Source organism: Mustela nivalis, assembly GCF_964662115.1.
Source record: "Mustela nivalis genome assembly, chromosome: 9".
Classification (NCBI taxonomy): domain Eukaryota; kingdom Metazoa; phylum Chordata; class Mammalia; order Carnivora; family Mustelidae; genus Mustela; species Mustela nivalis.
The window spans coordinates 69,764,289-69,782,621 of NC_139028.1; the positions used below are offsets into that span (position 1 = coordinate 69,764,289).

The following is an 18,333-nucleotide window of genomic DNA, read 5'->3' on the forward strand; positions in this document are numbered from 1 at the left end:
TAGTTTGGTGCTCAGAGAACTAGCTGGTTATCTGCAAGGGAAGGATTACAATGAGAGGAGCCACAGTGGCAGCATTTATTGAGTACTTACTATCTACCAAGCATGAGGCTAAGTTGTCCGTGACTATTATCTTACTTAATCCTCACCACTGCCCTATGAAGTAAATGCTGTTTTCCCCATTTCATACATGAGGCAAGACTCGGAAAGGTTAACTTTCCTAAGGTCACCCAAGTAGGAAATGAGAGAATCTAGGTTTGGCTCCAAAGCCAGTGTGCCCCGTGGGATGGGACTGACACTGTTCTGATCTTCTCATGAGTATGGGAACTTGTGAATAATCACACTTACTGTTAAATGTGTGAAATTTAACCTGCTCTGCTTAGTAGAGATGTGGGAACTGCCCAGTACAACAGTCCATGTACATGTGAGTTTGAATGTGTGTATGCGGCATTGTGGCTGTGCTTACCTGTTTTATTTGCCACAGTGTGTCTGCTCGGTGCACCTGAGTGCTTGTATGTGTGGACACGTACGTGAGCGTGTGTGGGTTCCTGGAGCCTGGGCAGAGGCCGTGGCTATGCCTGAAGGGTGGGAAAGTACTTCCAGGAGGAACCCTTGGCTTACTCTTTGTCTACCAATAGTGGTTTGATATCCACTGTACTTCCTAGATGAGCTGGGAAAATGGAACCTGTGTGCACTTGTCACAGTGGTGTATACCCATGGCTTTGTGTCTCTTTGGGGAGAAGGAAGACCACAACCAGAAGGAGACTGTCCATCAGCAGCTCTCCCATGACATGCCATCCCAGCTCATCAGGCCTCCATGGTGACTGGGCCACCTAGTCCGGTGGAAGGATACAGGGGACCAGCCCGAGCTGTGGGCATGGCCAAATGGGCCGGGAAGAATGCGTTCACGGGGCAGAGTGCCCCCTTGTGGAGAGACCAGTAAGCGTCCCTAACTGCTTGCCTCTGCTGCTTCTGTCCCTGACTGCCCGGCAGGCTCTAGGACCCATTGGTCCTGGGCGGTGAGAGGCTTGAGGCACTCCATCATAGTCTGGTCGTCCCTCTGAGCTCCCAGGGACCCTCTGTTGCTCTTTCAGGCTGAGGTGGCCCAGCTGCAAGAGCAGGTGGCCCTGAAGGCTGCCGAAATCGAGCGTCTGCACAGCCAGCTCTCCCGGACTGCGGCCCTCCACAGTGACCATGCAGAGAAAGGTAACCGCTGGACGGTGATAGGACATGGTTGCCCCTGAGCCCTGGGCACATGTGTCTGTGAGTGGGGGTGTGTGTGTGTGCCTGTGTGAGTAGGCTTGCTGTGTGTGCCTGCGTGCATGCAAACATGTCTGAGTGAACAGATGAGCATGCGGGTGAACGGGCCTGTAAAGCATGGCTCTGTTGTAGACTCACGGCAGTGACCTTCTCATGTGTAGTCTGATCAAGAAGCTCTGTGCAGCCCCCCTGGAGCTCTTCCTTCACTTGACTGGAAGGGCTTCCTTTGTGTCCTCCCCACAGGGGAGACTTTAGTGATTCAGTCACTTGTAGATGCCTGCCTGATACTCATACTAGGCCCTGAGGGCACAGAAACAAAGCAGTTAATTCTTATCCTATAGATCTCAACTCACTGTTACCCCTCAGACCTATTCTGGCCACCCTACCTTAACGAAATACGCCCCCACCCCCAGTCCAATTTTTCTCTAACTTCCGTCCTAGCAGTTAAATGCATCAGGGCTGCACTGGAGAAGTCCTGTGGTGAAGACTGTGGTCCTCGCTATGGGGCCAGGTCTGTGTCTGTTCTCTTTAAGACTGGATCCACAGAGCCACACACAGCATTCAGCCCTGGTAGGCTCCTAAGAAATCCTGAGTGAGTGGAAGTGTAGTGAATGGACCGTGATAAGTTCAAGTCCGCTGTAAAATGAGAGGGTGAATCCTCAGATCCTCTTATTCACACCTGTTGAGTGTTAACAGCTGTTTACCTGGAGAACAGAATAATCCCACACCTCCTGACTTCTCCACCACCAGGCTGCAGAGTGATGCTGGACAAGGTCTGGTAGCCTTGGGGATTGGCCCCACTGCTGGGTCCCTGGTCAGCCTTAGTGCAGCTGAGCCTGGGTCCCTGACTGGGGTGGGGAAGCCACGCAGCCCTGAAGCCAAGACTCCGGCTGGAAAAGAAAATTGGTGACCCATATGTTCATCCCTCCCCCAGCCTTTCTCAGTCTCTTCTCAAGAGAATTTGAGCATGCGCCCTACCTGCCAAGGCTCAGGGTGGAGGCTGGGGCCCCCTAAGATATCCTAGCTTCTCCGCGATGCTTGACCTGCGTAGAATGCTGAGCCCCGACTCGAGGCCAGGCAGCCTTCCCCCGCCACCCTATGCTTCTGTGTAGTCCAGGCCTTCTAGTCCGTCATCAGGTAACTCTTGGAGCTGGTCCTTTTGTCATTTGCTGCACAGGTTGGGTTCTGCCCAAAGCACTGAGGTTTGCCAGTCTTCATATGGGGCTTACCGCCCTCCTCCCACAAATGGAGCTGCAGAGTTGGTCTTCAGCTGCCAAGAGCCCAAGATAGTGAGCAGGCACTATCTACTTTCCTCTGAAAATGAATCCCTATGACTAGGTACACAAAGCCCATAAATTTACTCTTCCTGTTCTTGTTGCAAGTGGGATGCGTGTACTTAGTTCCCTTGTCTCCTTGCTTTGCTTACGTAGTCGTCCCTGTTCCATTTTCAGTAATCAGTTTAGGAGTGGGGACAGGGCCTTGTTTTGGAACTCCCAACTATGTGACAATCCCTAGGCCTAAATATTTAGCAGAGAGACCTCCGGCTCCTTTAGGCACTGTCCTTTGGCTCTCCAGAGGACAGTTGGGGAAGAAATCAAGAGTCCCTGTTAGGCCCAGAGGGAGAGCAGGCCGTGGGTGCTCCACACAGAGGCACACTGGGAAATTCTGTAGGCTTATGAAATAAGATAGTTTTCCTTAACTACAGAGTTTGTTTGAATATATTTATAGATGTGTCTAAACATTTGTTAGTCAATTCTGACTATACCATTTTAAATGAAGCCAAGTACCCACCAGCTCTTTTACATAATCGTTTTTTTCTCATCTTCATTCAGCTGTGGGCTCTTTTTTTTTTTTTTTCTTATTTTAAATTCACCTTTGCTACAGTCCATGGGACTGTAGGATTTTCTCTAAAACTAGTTAGCAGCCCAGGTGCATGCCCACTCAGGTAATCAGCAATAAATGTCTGTATTCTTCCGAGATGTTGATTTTGAAAGATTTGGGGGTTCTTCTGTATCACCTTTGAGTAAATGGCATTTTGATTTTTCCCCACTAACATCTATAAAGAGAAGATAAAATACCAGGCTCATTCATTCATTTAGTAGTCCAGCAAATGTTTAATGAGACTGACTATGCCAGACATCATCACAGGCTTTTAAAGAAACAGAAGAGCCTGTGTGCGGTTGATTCACAAGGAAAGTATCAGCAGCTTAGCATGTGGGGATGTCTGTCTGTCTTTACATAGTTCTTCCTACACCTGAATTCTTTTAGACCAAGAAATTCAACGTCTGAAAATGGGGATGGAAACTTTGCTTGTTGCCAATGAAGATAAGGTAAGATGACCGTCATGCAGGCAGCCCTCTCTTCCTCTGCTAATGTCTCTGGCTGTTTGGTCCCTATTGGTCTCTGATATTCTGGGCAGGGTCATGCCCATTAGGCTGCTGACCCGGGGATATGTCGGGAGAATGGCTTCTGCCTCTTAGAGACAGAGCCTCGGCCACCTGTTTTTGCCCTTGATACCTAGGAACTTGGCCTAAGTGAAATCAACCAGAGGCAGATTAAAGTGGTACCTGTTCATGTAGGTGTGGGGGGAAAAATATCACCACAGTTATTGCCAATGTTATAACTGCTTAGACTCCCGCTTAGACACCAGTCTCCTCTGTGCACTGTCTGGTGCAGACTCATCACGGAGACACTAAGCAGCATGCCATGTGCTTACCCCCCACCTTCTGTTCTTCACGTTCGATCGCTGTATAATCCTAGGGGAGCCCCCTCTGTAACTAAAGAGCACCTCCCTGGGATGGACGTCAGCTCTGAGGATCACAGCCCTGCACATTACAGATGAGGACACTGAGATTCAGAGCACTTGAGTCTTGTCCAAGGTCAGGTCACAGTAGGTAGTGTATCCAGGGTTCACCCCCGAAGTCTGTCTAGGGCCAGAATCCGTGTGACCTCCCAAGCCCCCAGACCTCTGCTGAAAGAAGTGATCTCCTCTGGGAGATTTCATCAGTTGTACACAGAATCTCAGACTTCCCAGGAACAGGTGAGGGAATTGGGGATAAACACACCAGCTTTATTTTAATCTTTTTTTGCATGTAGCTCCTAGGACAATAGTTGAACTAGGAGACAGATTTCTAAGGCTACCTTAGGAGGGGAGATAGTGATTGTTCTGATCCGGAACTGTTTAATCCCTATAAGGACTGTTTTATGGCTAGAGATTGAACTCTTGCCTTTGGGTAGAGGCCAGAATGTTGGGAGCGGCCTAGCAGAGCACTGAGAACCCAGGCTCTGTGGGAAGGAGGCTGGATGCTGACCTTTCTGTTGAAGCGTTCCTTAGGTTCCCTGTGGCATCTCTTTTCCGTGTGCACAGAACACAATGTGGCCCCCGCCACCCATGAAATCTTCGGAGGGGCCAGTGGTGGTGTTCACGTATAGTCTACTTTCCCATTGTGACAGGACCGTCGGATAGAGGAGCTCACGGGGCTGCTAAACCAGTATCGAAGGGCAAAGGAGATGATGATGGCAACACAAGGTGAGGGCAAGGAGGGCTCTGCCCTTTTCTCCCAAAGGTATTTCATCAACTGGGTTAAACCCAGGGGCATTTTGCCAGAAGGGTCTTCATCTTCATTTGGAGAATGAAGCTGGTTAGCTGAAGCTGGAGAATGAAGCTGCTAGAGAATGGAGCTGGTTAGCCTGTTCTGGATAGGGGAAGTCGGCAGCTATTGTTTTCTAGAAACTATGTCCGATGGTGGTCCAGAGCTCCCAGGGACTAAGCAGATCTTCAAGAAAATAAAGCCGTCAGTGCAAGCCCTTGGGAATCTCCATTCTTGGAGATCAGCTGTGTGTCTTTCCAGCATACCCCTTAGGGGCAGTAAGTGCAGTCAAACCTGGACCAATAATTACTTTGGTACCCTCATGGGGGATTAGAGCTTGCCCACCTCCAGAGGAATCTAAAAGCTCCCCCACTAGATTGCCAGGACACTCGGGGAGCCTCCTTTAAGTCCCTGAGTACCTGGGTTCCCGTAGGAAGGCACAGGGCTGGGAGAGCTATCCATGTTTCGTATTTAATGCCCAGGGTGAACGAACCTCCCAGGCAGCATTAGTGTTTGTCTGAGCACAGCAGGCTGTAGGCCAGGCTGCCTGCCTTACCCTTCATGCCGCTGACCTGGGCTCCTATCACAGTCCTGGGAAAGCAGCTACTTCGGAGGAGGGGGCTGCTCCGAGGGCATTCAGAGACCTTCCATTCTGGCTGAGCTTCTGCTGGGCCTGCACACACATCACTTCCCTATATTCCCTCTTTTTTGGTATTTGGGGTCTAATCAGAGCCTGATTGCCTGTGGCCAAGGAGAGAGAAGGATGGGGAGGAATCCTCGGGGTTTCTCTATGTTCCATACATGAGCTTTGCCCTTGAGATGACCCTCATGACAGTCCATCTTCAGATGTCCTGAAGAATCTGAGTCACACTCTTAATGTACCTTTATGTATTCCCTAGGCTTTCTTAAAGAAGGAGAAAGACTGTTAGAATTTTGTGTTAATTATGGGCTTCTGAATAACTCCCACAGTAGTGATCCCCCCTTCTGCATTAATGCTTCCAGGGCTTTCGGAAAGAACTCTTTTAATCAATGAAGAAGAACTCGAGGGAAGTTTCAGAAAGTGGAACAGTGCGAATAAAGGCCCTGAAGAATTCTTTAAACCAGAGGTGCTATGTTTCACCCATGATGGGGGTTTTGGGCAGGCCCTGGGAGCTTACAGAGCTTGGGGGATGATCTAGTCAGGTACCTGTCAGGTATAAATCTTGACAGGTGAGAAATTAAATAGATGGTGTGGCCCCCAAGGCCCTGGGGAGAGCACCGAGGGCGGGTAGGGGCCTAGGCACTGGCCTGTGTCCTGACTGGGTGGGTAGGCATCATGGACGCTGGACTTGCAAAGATAGGAACTCTCAATCCAGTTCCTTGTTTCTTTTGTCTTTCCTCTCTGGGGTATAAGCAGAGACCGAGGGTGGTTTGGTTTTATCTCCCCCCATTTGTCCAGTGTCTGTAATAGTGCCCGATGCCCAGGAGAATGCAGATGGTTGTCGAATGGATGAGTGTGCCTTCCTCATGGAGGGGAATAACTTCAGCTACTGCAGGGATCCGTTCCTATTTCAGACACCCCCTCTAGCCGCTGTAACCAGCAGACAGATTTTCTTTGTCCTACACAAATCTCTCCTCATTCAGATTAGATACAAATAAGCACGTATACTCATAGATCCAGATCTCAAGGAGAGAAAGGGCTTGGGCTCAGGGTAAAAAAGCTCATGAAACTTTAGAATGGCCAAACTGAAGAGGATCTTAGGGGTCTAGCTCAACTCTTTTAATTGAGGGAGGCACTAAAATGTTACCAAGTGACCCAGTTATCAAGTCAGACAAACATTCCAGATTGCTGGCAATCGTACAGAAGCAGTGATGGACACCCAGTACCAATGTGTGATAACTGCAGTGAGCTCTGTACATGGCTCTCACCTTATTTCTTGTCACCTTAATGACACCCAGCTGGGATTCTTACTTTATTGTGAAGCTGAGGCTCAGAGAGGGTAATTAATCTGCTTTAGGTCCCACAGCAGCTAGATGGCAGAACCTGGAAATGGACGCATGTTTATTAGACCAAAATGTCTAAAAAAGTATCAAAAAGGTACTTACCGGGTTCTAGAGAAAAAGTATCTTTGCACTTAGTACAAAAGTGAAAGTGTCAAACTGAGTCCTCCTTAGATGCCACCTTTAGCTCATGTTCGGTCTACCTGTAATTCTCTTCCCTTTTTGCCTTCTCACTAAGCCCATTCTCATTTCTCAAGTGTTCTCCCCTCTGAAGCCCTCTTCTGAAGTTTCCCTTCCTCCCATCCACCCCTCTGTTATGTTAGAGGTGTCATTATCATAAGAACGTCTGCACTGATCTTTTATCTCAGCTGTCTGCCCTTTTGCTGTGGGGAACACTTACTCACACCCAGCATGGGGCCTGGCAGGCCATGGAGGTGGCTCACGCTTGTTGAGTGCATAGGTCCATTCTAGTGCTTCTCGTTGCAAGCACCAGACATCAACTCTGGCTAACTTACACCAACAAGGCATGTTTCTGAAAGGGTGCATGGTGGCTTCCTGCAAGAAAGAAAAAGCTAAAGAACCCAGCTCAGAGAGGGCAGGAGTGGCAAGGGTCCCCAGGGGTTCAGGTGTCAGGACTCTCCTGCAGGGATATGGGGGCAGATCTGGGGAGGAGGAGCAGGTTGGCCTGGGTTTCCAGTACTCCTTCCTCCTGGGCGTCCTGAAAGAGCAAGTCACCTGAATCAACACAGTCAATGTGGCTGTACCTAGAGGAGGAAGTGGGACTCCTCAAGGGGAGTTGTCCAAAGGAGAAGGGATGGTAGGTGGTCTCCACACATTAAGTGTCCCCTACAGTGACTTCGTTTCTTGTGCAGATGCCTCCAAGATGTAGCTCTCCCACCGTGGGGCCGCCTCCACTACCACAGAAATCACTGGAAACCAGGTAGGTGTCCTGACTATGTCCCCAGAGCTGCTGTGTGCTCAGCCCACCCTTGGGGCTCCTGCATGGCAGGGATTGGCCGTGCAAGATGAGCATAGCCACAGATCCTAGTCACACCTGCCCTTCCACTGAGCAGTGCTCCAGGCCCTGACAGTGGCCACAGTGTGGCCATGGAACAGTCACAAACGTACCTACCTCCCCTAGCCACGGAGGAGCTTCCCTTCCCATGGGATAAGGAACTGGGCCATTGTCACTGAGAAAAGACCTGGCCAGAGGTTGGAGCCTCAAAGGAGAAGTGGCTGTAGGTCATCTGTGCCCATCAGGGATTCCTCGGGGCTGAGAGCATCCCGTGTTGTGTGTCTTATTTTCAACAGTCCACTCTTGAAAGTCCTTCCTGCTCTTAGGAGTCCCAGAGCCCTGTGACAGTCTGGCTTCTCAGGGAAAGCCATTTCTCCTATAGGGAGGTTGGTTCTGTTGCTTTGGGGAAGCTTCACATGAGCTTATAATGGCAATGAGCTTATAATGGGCTGGCCTGTGGGGTCACCTGGCTGCCACTGATCTAGTTCCCTCTAAAATGAACTATTTCTAGCTCCTTAGGTCAACAATTTAGAACATGCTTCCTGGTTAGGCCCCATGTAATGAAGATACAGAGGCTCCACTGCCAAGAGCGGAGTGTCATTCAGTGAGGCATCTGGGGAGATTGGCCGTATGTATGATGGAAGTTTCCCCAGAATGGTGCTGAGGCTCCAGCTCCTACATTCTGGACCCCACTTTCTATAGAGCCATTGTTTCCCTCAGCCTTTAGCCCTAGAGAAAAATGCCAGTGTCAAAGGCTGCAATTGGTAGTCACTTTGCACAATAAGAAATTTAGTTTATATATGAGTTCACTTAGGAAAAAGTCAACAGTGATTAACTCACATTGATCAGACTCACAAGAGACCAATGTACTAAGAGATTTTGCTTTACTCATATAAACTGAGAAGCATCACTGCCAAAGAGACTTGTTACAAGGTAACTCTTGTGACCCCTGTTGGCATGGTCTCTTCTCTATATAGTTTGTGCCCTTCTCTGCAAAATAACCTCTGAAAAAGCAAATTCCACTGAGCAGACTGATCAGGACAGAGCTGGAGCAAAAGCTTGGAAGATCCTAACAGGTGATGCTTTGGAGCTGTGGCTGGCTGATGTGCTCACCTCCACTGTAATGTGGCTCAGTTCCTTCCTCCCGGGGTTATATCTTAGACTCACGGATGAGGCCATATTGGCACCTCTCCTGTCTTTTGACTCTGCAGAGCTTCTTTCTGACTATAGACCAGTTAGCTCCCATTGATGTAATAGAATTGAGTGTGTTCTGTATTTTCAAGGAATGTCAAGGCCTTTTGATTTGGATTTAAATGATGCTCTCATGCCCTCAACAAAACATTGTCTGACCAGGCTGTTCCGTGAGATGGGCCAGTCTCCTGTGTAGTGATTGTGATGAGAGAGTGACTTTTTCCTGACCTTGACCCTAAACCCACTTAACAGACTACTGGTAAAACACTTGGTATGTCCTCTGCATGAATGACATACCACCTTGTCCAGTAACTGTGTCTTTGTTCGCTTTCTTTTGTGTTTTTCCAGAGCTCAGAAAAAACTGTCATGTAGCCTAGAAGACCTAAGAAGTGAACCTGTGGACAAGGTCAGCCTCTTGTAACTCTTGAGTTCCTTACCCAGCAGTGCTGGGACACACAGGTCCCACCTTGTAGAGGCCTTTCTGAAGCTGATGGAGAGGCAGGAATTACATGAACATTCTGAGAAAACCAGTCAGGTGTGGCCCAAGGCATCCCAGAGGGAGGCCAGGGCATGCTGCAGGTAGTTGATGGACAAGATGCAGAGGTGAGCACAGGCAGGGTTTGGGAAATGGCGGGGAGCAGGAGAATGTGAGCTCAGAGCCTGAGTCAGATCAAGCCGTCAAGGTCTTGAGTCCTGGGCTTCTGTTGCAGGGATTTTGAATGAGGAAGTAAGTGGATAAAGTTGATGAGCCCAGGAGTGAGTTACAGGATAATTTAGGAGATTGGAGAGGAAGCTTTTTTAAGAGTCTAGAGAGATGTGAGGAGGGCTTTGTGCCCCTTATTTGAGGCTAGCCCTTGACGATGTGGGTGTCCCGGGTACTAGAGTATAGATCACAGGTTCTCGGGCATGGTCACTGGAGACCAGACTCCTCTGTTGAGAGAGCACTTTTCTGGAGGCTGCTGTGTTCAATCCCTTGGTCTGAGCAGTGTACCAGCACTGGTAATTACAGAGGACACCCCTGAAGACTGAGGCTGGCAGGAGCCACGGGGCCCATTCAGTGGCTCTGGCCCTGTGGTCCTGTGCTTCTTGCTCTCCCTGGTCAGATTGCTGGCAACTACCCAGAACATCTGTCCACAGGTTGGACAGTGACTTGTGTTTCCTCCGTGGATGGTGATTACCTAACAGAAAGCTGGGGAGGGAGGGTATGAGCCTTGCAGCTGGAAGCAGGCAGGTGGTCCTGAGCTGTCATTTGTGACTAACACCGGTCTCTCTCTCTGCACATGATTGAAACCCTTCTTGCTGCTTCACAGTGTGTCAACGGGAACCAGCTCTCCCCTGGGGTGGAAGCCAAGGTACGATAACTGCCCCGATCGTGCACTCGTGGTTGTCTGCTGGAGTTTTCACGGAGCAGTTTACAGCTTTGTGCCTGAGAAATAGGTGAATCATAAGGGATAAGAGCACAGGAGGAAAGACAACGCTTCCTTTCCCGTTTCTGGCTTACGTGCACCGTGAAGTGTGATTTCATCTCATTATCTGTGGGATGGGATTTCTTTCCTTTTTTTTTTTTAAAGATTTTATTTATTTATTTGATAGAGAGTACAAGTAGTCAGAGAGGTAGGCAGGGAGAGAGGAGGAAGCATGCTCCCCACTGAGCAGAGAACCCCATGAGGGGCTCGATCCCAGGACCCTGAGACCATGACCTGAGCCGAAGGCAGAGGCTTCAACCCCCTGAGCCACCCAGGCGCCCCAGGATGGGATTTCTTATTGTCTCTTCCATTTTACAGGCTCAGGAAAGCTCATCTTTAACATTGTGGATCTGATTGCTGGGAAGGGGAAGGTTAGGGTTCCCACACACAAGCTGGAGGAGCAGGACAGCTATCATCCTTTCTGTGCTCACATGTCAGGGCTAAGCATGGGCACACTCAGCCACCGGGGCATCCCCTAACGTTGACGTCTGGCCCTTGCTTTCTGTGCTGGAATGCTCTTCACATCTTTCCCAGTCCTAGTAGACACACCTTCAGGACTTCCCCAGAGCATGTGCCCACTGATACTGGCTCTCCCTCTGGAGCCCTTGGAATGAACCAGCCTCCTCTGCTCCTGACTGCTTCTCACGCCCTCCTCTGAGCTGAACATCCTCTTCTCCAGCGTATGGATCACAAACCTTTCAAGTTCCCATTCATCCTCCTTAGGGTCAGCACCGGTTTCTCCGGCTCGTGCCATGGACCACACATGAGCGTGATGTTCTCGATGGGGTTTGATCTAGAGACTGTGCTCCTACTGCCTGCTGTCTCTCCAGGCCCCAGGCACGTGATATTTCTTGTGCCTGTGCTTATCTGCTCTCCTGGCGTGCTCAGCCTGAGGCAGGAGTTGTTCCCCATTGAGAAACAATAAAACAGGTTGTGGGAGGCTGAAGGGAAAGCTTTGTCTGAGTCAGTCTTACACAAAGCCTGTGTTCTTGCCGCCTCCAGTGCACTTCCTCTCTGTTCTAACATGAGGCAGCTGGGGTTTCCATTCCCCCACAAGCAGCCGCATTCTTCTGTTCCTTCTGGGTCCTTCCCTGACCTTTACCTTTTCCAGCATTGAGTTCTTCCTTCCTGGCTGTCGTTCTTGGCTAAACAGAGCTGAGAGCCCTTTCTGTCAACCTCGATTCTTTCTGTTGTCTTATAGACCTGCGACATGCATGCTTGGGTTAGGTTCTGTCCTCTTTCCAATACAGCTTCTGTCCCCTTTCCCATTCAGTGAGCACCCTGGACAGCCCACATCGGTGGCCTCAGTGGTCTCTTCCCTATCCTTGAGCGGGGTGGTGCATGGGTGATGATGCAACTGGAAATCTTGAGAGCCCTTCCCCACTCCTCTATTTCTGTGTCATGGGGAACCTGGAGTCACAGATCCTTAAACCTTTCAAACATTGCCTTCCCCACACTCAGTGCTTCCAGCTTTAACTGTGCATCAGAGTAATCTGAAATGCTTGTTAAAAATACAGACACTTGGGACCTGGGTGGCTTAGTCAGTTGAGCATCTGCCTTTGGCTCAGGGTCCTGGGGTCAAGTCCTGCATGAAGCTTCCTGCTCAGCAAGGGGGCCTGCTTCTCCCTCTGCCCGCTGCTCCCCCTGCTTGTGCTCTCTCTCTCTCTCTCTGACAATAAATATATAAAATCTTAAAAAAAAAAAAAATACCACCACTTGGGGTGTGCTCCCAGAGGGGTAGATTCACAGGACCAGGTGCAACCTGGGAAATCTGTCTTTGCAGGTGTCCCTGGTGACTGTGGGGCAGCTGGCACAGGGACTGACATTTGTAAATTGTTGATCTGACCAGGTCTAGTGTCTGCCTCCTGCGTCGTCATGAGCTTAAAAATCATGCAGTCTCCCCATCTGATTATTTCTGCTTCACCAGCTGGTTCTTTCAGACTTCTTGGAAGTTTAGTCTCTTTTTTCCCCCCAACATCTCCTTTCCAAGCCTGTTCATAGGGATTAGTAGTCAGCATTCACAGGGATTAGTAGTCCATGTTCAGTGAACGAATCAGATTTCAGACAATTTCAGGGATGCGTATTTTTATAAGCACACTGAATTCAGAAATTCGTTGGATACCTGGCTTTTAACTAAATGAAACTTCAAGAGATGTCTCAGTCATTAAAGTCTCCATTACTTCTCTGACTTGTCTATTTGGAAATCAGAATATTTATATTACTTTTCTTCTGGGCCCCATCAAGTTATCCACAGTCGATTTCCTTGGTAAAGGAAAAATGGAATGAATTTTCTCTCTTTATTCAAATGCATTCCACTGGGTTTCCCTTAGGTTTGTGGCCTTAGGGGCCATTATGTTCTTCTTAAAAAAAAGGGGGGGGGGCGCCTGGATGGCTCAGTGGGTTAAGTCGCTGCCTTCGGCTCAGGTCATGATCTCAGGGTCCTGGGATCGGGCTCTCTGCTCAGCAGGGAGCCTGCTTCCTCCTCTCTCTCTGCCTGCCTCTCTGCCTGCTTGTGATCTCTCTCTGTCAAATAAATAAATAAAATCTTTAAAAAAAAATTGCAGTGTAGTTAACAGTGTTATACTAGTTTCAGGTGTACAACATAGCAACTCAGTAATTCTGTACGTCACTCGTGCTTTTCGTGATAACTGCACTCTTAACTCCATCACCTATTTCACCCTCCCCACCCACCTCCCTTCTGGTGACCATCCATTTGTCTTCTGTAGTAAAAATCCTGTTTTTTGTTCTCTTTTTCACTTTGTTCATTTGTTTTATTTCTTAAATTCCACATGGGAGTGAAATCCTGTGATACTTGTTTTTCTCTGGCTGCAGTGTGCCCATCCTGACCAGCTAAGTGCCGTTCTTTTCCCTTTATGTGACCTTGTTTTGGGTATCCTTTTTGTGGCTAGGGTGTGTGCACAGGCCCATAGCACTGGGGCTGAGTCTTATGCAGACCAGGATCCTCAGTTCCTAAGGGAATGGGTGGTGTGTTGCCCCCCCCAGAGTGTTTGCTCTTGTCACCTCCCCTGTGTGTACGTCCCTTCTCACTTGTCTTAACCTGGTGTTTTTCAAGATAACTGTTACTGTAATATATAAATGTAACTTACATATGACATATTGCATAAATATATATATACCAAAGCAGTAGTTGTACCCTTTACTGGGATTCAGGTCTGTTAATTCGAAGTGCCCAAGGGATCATTGGTGGCTGTTAATTCATGGCGAGTCCGAGCATCCGACCAAAGGGCAAAGCCCCCCTTTGCCAGACACTTCCACTTCCTGTTTAGGGTCAGTTGCAAACAGCCCCAGATTTGGTCCTGACTCTGTCCCTGTCTCATTGTGTGGCCCTTGGGCAAGTTTCTTTCTCAGAACTCTGGTCCCTTTTCCTGGACTAAGTGATCTTTGCAAGGTCTTTGAGTTGGGCTAAGTGACACAAGACTCTTGGAAAGCTGAGTTGTCTGTGCATCCAAACATTTCCTAACTGGGGTTTGAGTCTGAGGCCATAAAGTTGCTTGAACACGTCTCTCTCTCTCCGTCCAACAGGACAACCCTTTCCTGGTGGAGCACAAATACCCCACGTTACCTGGGAAGCTTTCAGGAGCAACGCCCAATGGAGAGGCTGCCAAGTCGACTGCCACTGCCTCAAAGCCTGACCCCGCAGGGAGCAGCCCGCTGCGGTTGAGTGAGTGTCCAGGCCCTGGGGGTGGCAGCCACACTTTCAAAAGTTATTGCAAAAGTCCCACGCCCCCTACCACAGCCCACAGTTGGGGGTTGGTCGGGTGAGTGGACAGGAAAAGGGTCCTTCTGGGTGGCCTCCCTGACCAAGACCGTGGCTCCCTGTCTGGGTACATTATTTCCTTTGGTAAGCCCTGTAGAACGCCAGAAACCCAGGCTGTGAGCCCTCCCTTCCTTTCCACAGTCGCTCCACCCCCATTTGCCCTCTTCCAGTGCTCCTCTCTTGGCCCTCCCTGTCCTTCCCATCATTCCTCTGTTCCTTCCCTCTTGGACCCCTGAGTGCATCCTTCCTGTTCCTCCCTCCCTCCTCCTTTGTCATCCTGATCTCTCCCCGTCTGTGCCTTCCTCCTGCAGCCCCTCTATTACCGGTAAGATGATATTATGCGCTCGTCCAAGGGAAAGTGTTTCCTTAGGGAAATGGAGTGGCCAGTGGGCGAGGATATCCACCCACAGGTGCCCTTTTGGTGCTTAGGACCTGGAACCGTGGAGGTCTTCACTGCTTTTCACGCAGAGTAGGCCATCTCTCCTCAACAACAACAGGTCAATGGAGTGTAGGAGGGAACATTCTGGTTCCTGCAGAGCCCTCCCTCCTCTCCTCCTCATCCCTGTAAGTTCTCTGAGCTAGCCCGTGGGCTGGCTTCTGCCCTCGGCCAGTTCTGCCTCTGGCTGCAGGAACTCCAGACAAGCTCTTGAAATAGTCTGTCCTGGTAACCCTGAGACTCTGGACTCGCAACAGCTTCAGGGCATTCTAGACTGATCTGAGGGAGCCCTGGCGCCCACATGGGGGCTGCATGTGCCCCAGCATGTCAGCCCCTGCCACTCTCCCTTCGTCTCCCTACCCGTGTGTGGCAGCCTCGGCCTACCAGGGAGTGGCCCCGAGAGTATTCCATCCCCTCACGGTAGGCCTCCTCTCAACGTACTGACCCTGGGGTCCAAGTTCAGTCACTGTTCCCTCCCTTCTTTTCTCATGGGATTATTTTTCTTTCTGTTTGAGTTTTTCTCTCTTGCTCGATGACTCTTCTGTTTATTTCTTTGCTTCCCTGTAACTCTGTTGGGCTGGACTTTGGCCTCTCTTGCTTCTTCATGTGGCTTCTCTGCTTCTTGATTGGCTGGAGATCGTGGCCGGAGTGTCAGTGCCCCGGTATTAGGTACTGTACCCTTCCAGGTGAGGTGGAGAGTGAGATGCCCTTGTGTCCCTCCCCTGACACCCTCCCTTCTGGAACATTCAGCCACGTCCCCTCCTGCCTGCAGCCTTGCATCTCCCTTGGGGGCAGGAGGAAGCTCCTTGTTGGAGTTACCCACCAGTACTTGGGCCCCCAAACCTTTAGCACTTGAAGACATTACCTCACCCCAGTTTGGAACACTAACCTGGCCAGTCCTCAGAGAGAGAGAGAGCCTGGAGTGTGCCTGAGTCCCCACTGGTTTCTGAGAAGGAGGTGTGACATTCTGCCTAGCAGGCAGAGCAGACTCTTCCCCAGCCCCACTGAAGGATGGCCCTGGCCTGGGGACAAGGTTTTGAAGGTCATGTTCCTTTTTGTCCTTCACACACCATTCCATTCTTTCCATCTCAGGAGACACAGAAAGTGGCTGGGACGACACCGCCGTGGCCAACGATCTCTCATCCACGTCCTCGGGCACTGACTCAAGCCCCCAGTCTCCCCTGACCCCAGATGGTAAACGGAGCCCCAAAGGCATCAGGAAGTTCTGGGGAAAGTAAGTTGGTGGTGATCATAATTACATTGCTTAGAATCAAAATTCTTCTAGAACGGGCAAAGAACCACATAGCCCCCAGTTTAATTAGATGTTGGAGCACCACTCGAAGCAGAAAGGCCGTTGGAGGGAAGAATTGGAGTTCTCTTTGAGGGCACAGAGGAGGAGAACAGTAAATGTAGCTATTACCTTACCTGCCCTTCGCTCCCGGCATCACTCCCTCCCACGAACCCCAAGCACATTCTCTGCAGCTTTCACCACATGTACTTTGGGAGAGACAATGCATGAGACCAACTTCTTCCTTCCACGGGGTCAGTCTGTGTCTAAAGAAGGACTTGCTGGCCCCTGGGAAGAAACGGGCTCCTCCCCCGCATCACTCCTCACTTGGACCCCACAGGGTGTGCTCCAAATCCCAGAGGCAGAATGAGAATTGAGGCTTGGGTCTGGGGAGCTGTCACAGGCCATGATCCTTGATCTCTGGGAGGCCCTGGGCAGCAGTGCCATGGAGAGTCTGGGTTCCAGCTGGTGTGGCCCTGCATAGGGGCTGGTGCCCTGCCTGCGTGCCCCCAGCTGCCCCCTGACACTCTCCACGGAATCCTCTCTACACAGGATCCGAAGAACTCAGTCCGGGAACTTCAACACCGACACCCCAGGGATGGCGGAGTTTCGACGAGGTGGGCTCCGGGCAACTGCAGGGCCAAGGCTCTCTAGGACCAGAGACCCCAAGGGTCAGAAATGGTAAGGCTCCCTCCAGTCCATCAACAGAGAACTGTGAAGTCTTGGCCAAGGGGCCAAATGCTGCCAAGACAGAAGGCAGAGCTTCTCCCCGTCTCCCACTTGGCGCAAGCAGACATTGTTCATGCTTTGCGGGCATACTGAGGTAAAGCCAAGAGGCCCCGCTCCAAGCCACCATGGGTGCTGGGCCCTCAGCAGCTCTGCATGTGTGTGATTCATTCGCCTCGGGGCCTTGGCGTGCGGGATTGAGAAACTCTGGGGCAAACTTTGGGGCGTAGATTATGGAACCACAGACCCGACTTGGAATGTCCGCTCAGCCACTTCTAGCGGCAAGCCTTAAAGCAAGTTCTGTCACCTCTCTGCACCTCAACAAATGAGTTTCCTCATTTGTGAAGTGAGGAATCAAAGGAAGTTTATTATAAAGTTCTTAGGAGGATCACATCGATGCTGCCCATCTAACCCAAGCATCAGCAGTCTGCCACTCACGGTCGACCTCCTCCTGTAAACGTTGAGAAGGGGCATTGTCCCCCGCTACCCGAGCAGGCTGTGTTGCCATTATGCCTCCTAAGACAAGGCCCCAAGCTTTGCTGAAGGGTGTTAGCTGAAGGGGGTGGCAGACAGTGTGTGCCACGGGAACTACCTGGGAACTTTTGCAGGAGTCTCCCATCATGCCCAGACAAAAAACTGTGAAAAAAATTAAACTTTCTTGGTGTGCCCTGGCTGTGCTGGGGTTCCTCCGGTTCCTGGCTTGACCTGGACGGCCCTGGTAGACACTCTCCAGTGAGCAGCTCTGCTCCCTTTCCTTAGACCTCCCTCAGGCCTGTCCAGGCAAAACGGTACTCCGGGGCTTTAGGAAAATCCCTTTCCATATCCTCAGATCCCCTGTTCCCATCAGACAGTTTCTACAAAATATTATCTCTAGTAACTCTCTTCTGAAGTCTGAGTTACTCAGCCAAGGTCAGGCTTCTGAGCACCTTCCACAGGATTGCATAGTGACACTTTAAATCTAACCCAACAGTGAAAAGTAATGTTTAACTCTCCTATTTAATAACTCTGAGATTGCCGTCTACCCATGCCAGGAGCAAGTAGTGAGTAAGATGTGCACAGCTCAAATACCAATCCTCAGAAACAGTACAATCGAGAGGAGAGGAGCACGTTTCCCTAAAGCAGCCTATTCTTGATGGACCTCACCCCCCACCCCTCCCCACCCCGCCCCTACTGCCCTGAGAAAGGGAACCCATGGGCACACCCTTCTCTTCCCCACCCAGTCAGCCCCAGCTTTCTAAGCTTTCCCGGTGGTTGGCTCTGGTGTCAGACACAGGCCTCCCCAGATCCACTTGTGCTTTTGATGGGTGTCAGCAGATGTGTTCTCCAGGTGCAGGTGTGAGGGTGTGTGCACTTCTGTACCTACCCGCTCGGGTCCGAGGCATTGGTGTTACAGGTGTAAATGCTCGGTGAGTGGTAGCTTTTGGAGGCAAGAGAAGGCAGAGACCCATTCAGAGCCAGTAGAAAAGCGAGCCAAAGAAAGCTTATATATGCCACAAGAACGCTTTACTTTCCTAGCAGTTTTTTTAAATTTAGACGCAAATGTTTCTGATTTTTCAGAGATGAAAAAAGTCTACAGTCAGCTTGCATGATTAACCTCAGCTCCAAT

General features: G+C 50.2%; 1 protein-coding gene across 30 annotated transcripts in view; it reads left to right on the forward strand.

Moving 5' to 3' along the window:
• Window positions 1-18,333, forward strand: part of PPFIBP2 (PPFIA binding protein 2) — a 149,124-nt gene that overhangs the window by 111,817 nt on the left and 18,974 nt on the right. For 16 of the 30 annotated variants that reach the window (XM_082682960.1, XM_082682976.1, XM_082682951.1 and 13 more), the window contains 10 exons: window positions 1,092-1,203; window positions 3,526-3,587; window positions 4,711-4,786; window positions 5,850-5,953; window positions 7,700-7,767; window positions 9,382-9,439; window positions 10,344-10,385; window positions 14,043-14,181; window positions 15,806-15,947; window positions 16,554-16,682. In XM_082682960.1, the coding sequence (XP_082539086.1) occupies window positions 1,092-1,203; window positions 3,526-3,587; window positions 4,711-4,786; window positions 5,850-5,953; window positions 7,700-7,767; window positions 9,382-9,439; window positions 10,344-10,385; window positions 14,043-14,181; window positions 15,806-15,947; window positions 16,554-16,682 (932 nt within the window). Of the gene's footprint in view, window positions 1-1,091; window positions 1,204-3,525; window positions 3,588-4,710; window positions 4,787-5,849; window positions 5,954-7,699; window positions 7,768-9,381; window positions 9,440-10,343; window positions 10,386-14,042; window positions 14,182-15,349; window positions 15,383-15,805; window positions 15,948-16,553; window positions 16,683-18,333 lie in introns of all 30 variants that reach the window. The other 14 variants (XM_082682950.1, XM_082682972.1, XM_082682949.1 and 11 more) reach the window with 1 other exon arrangement.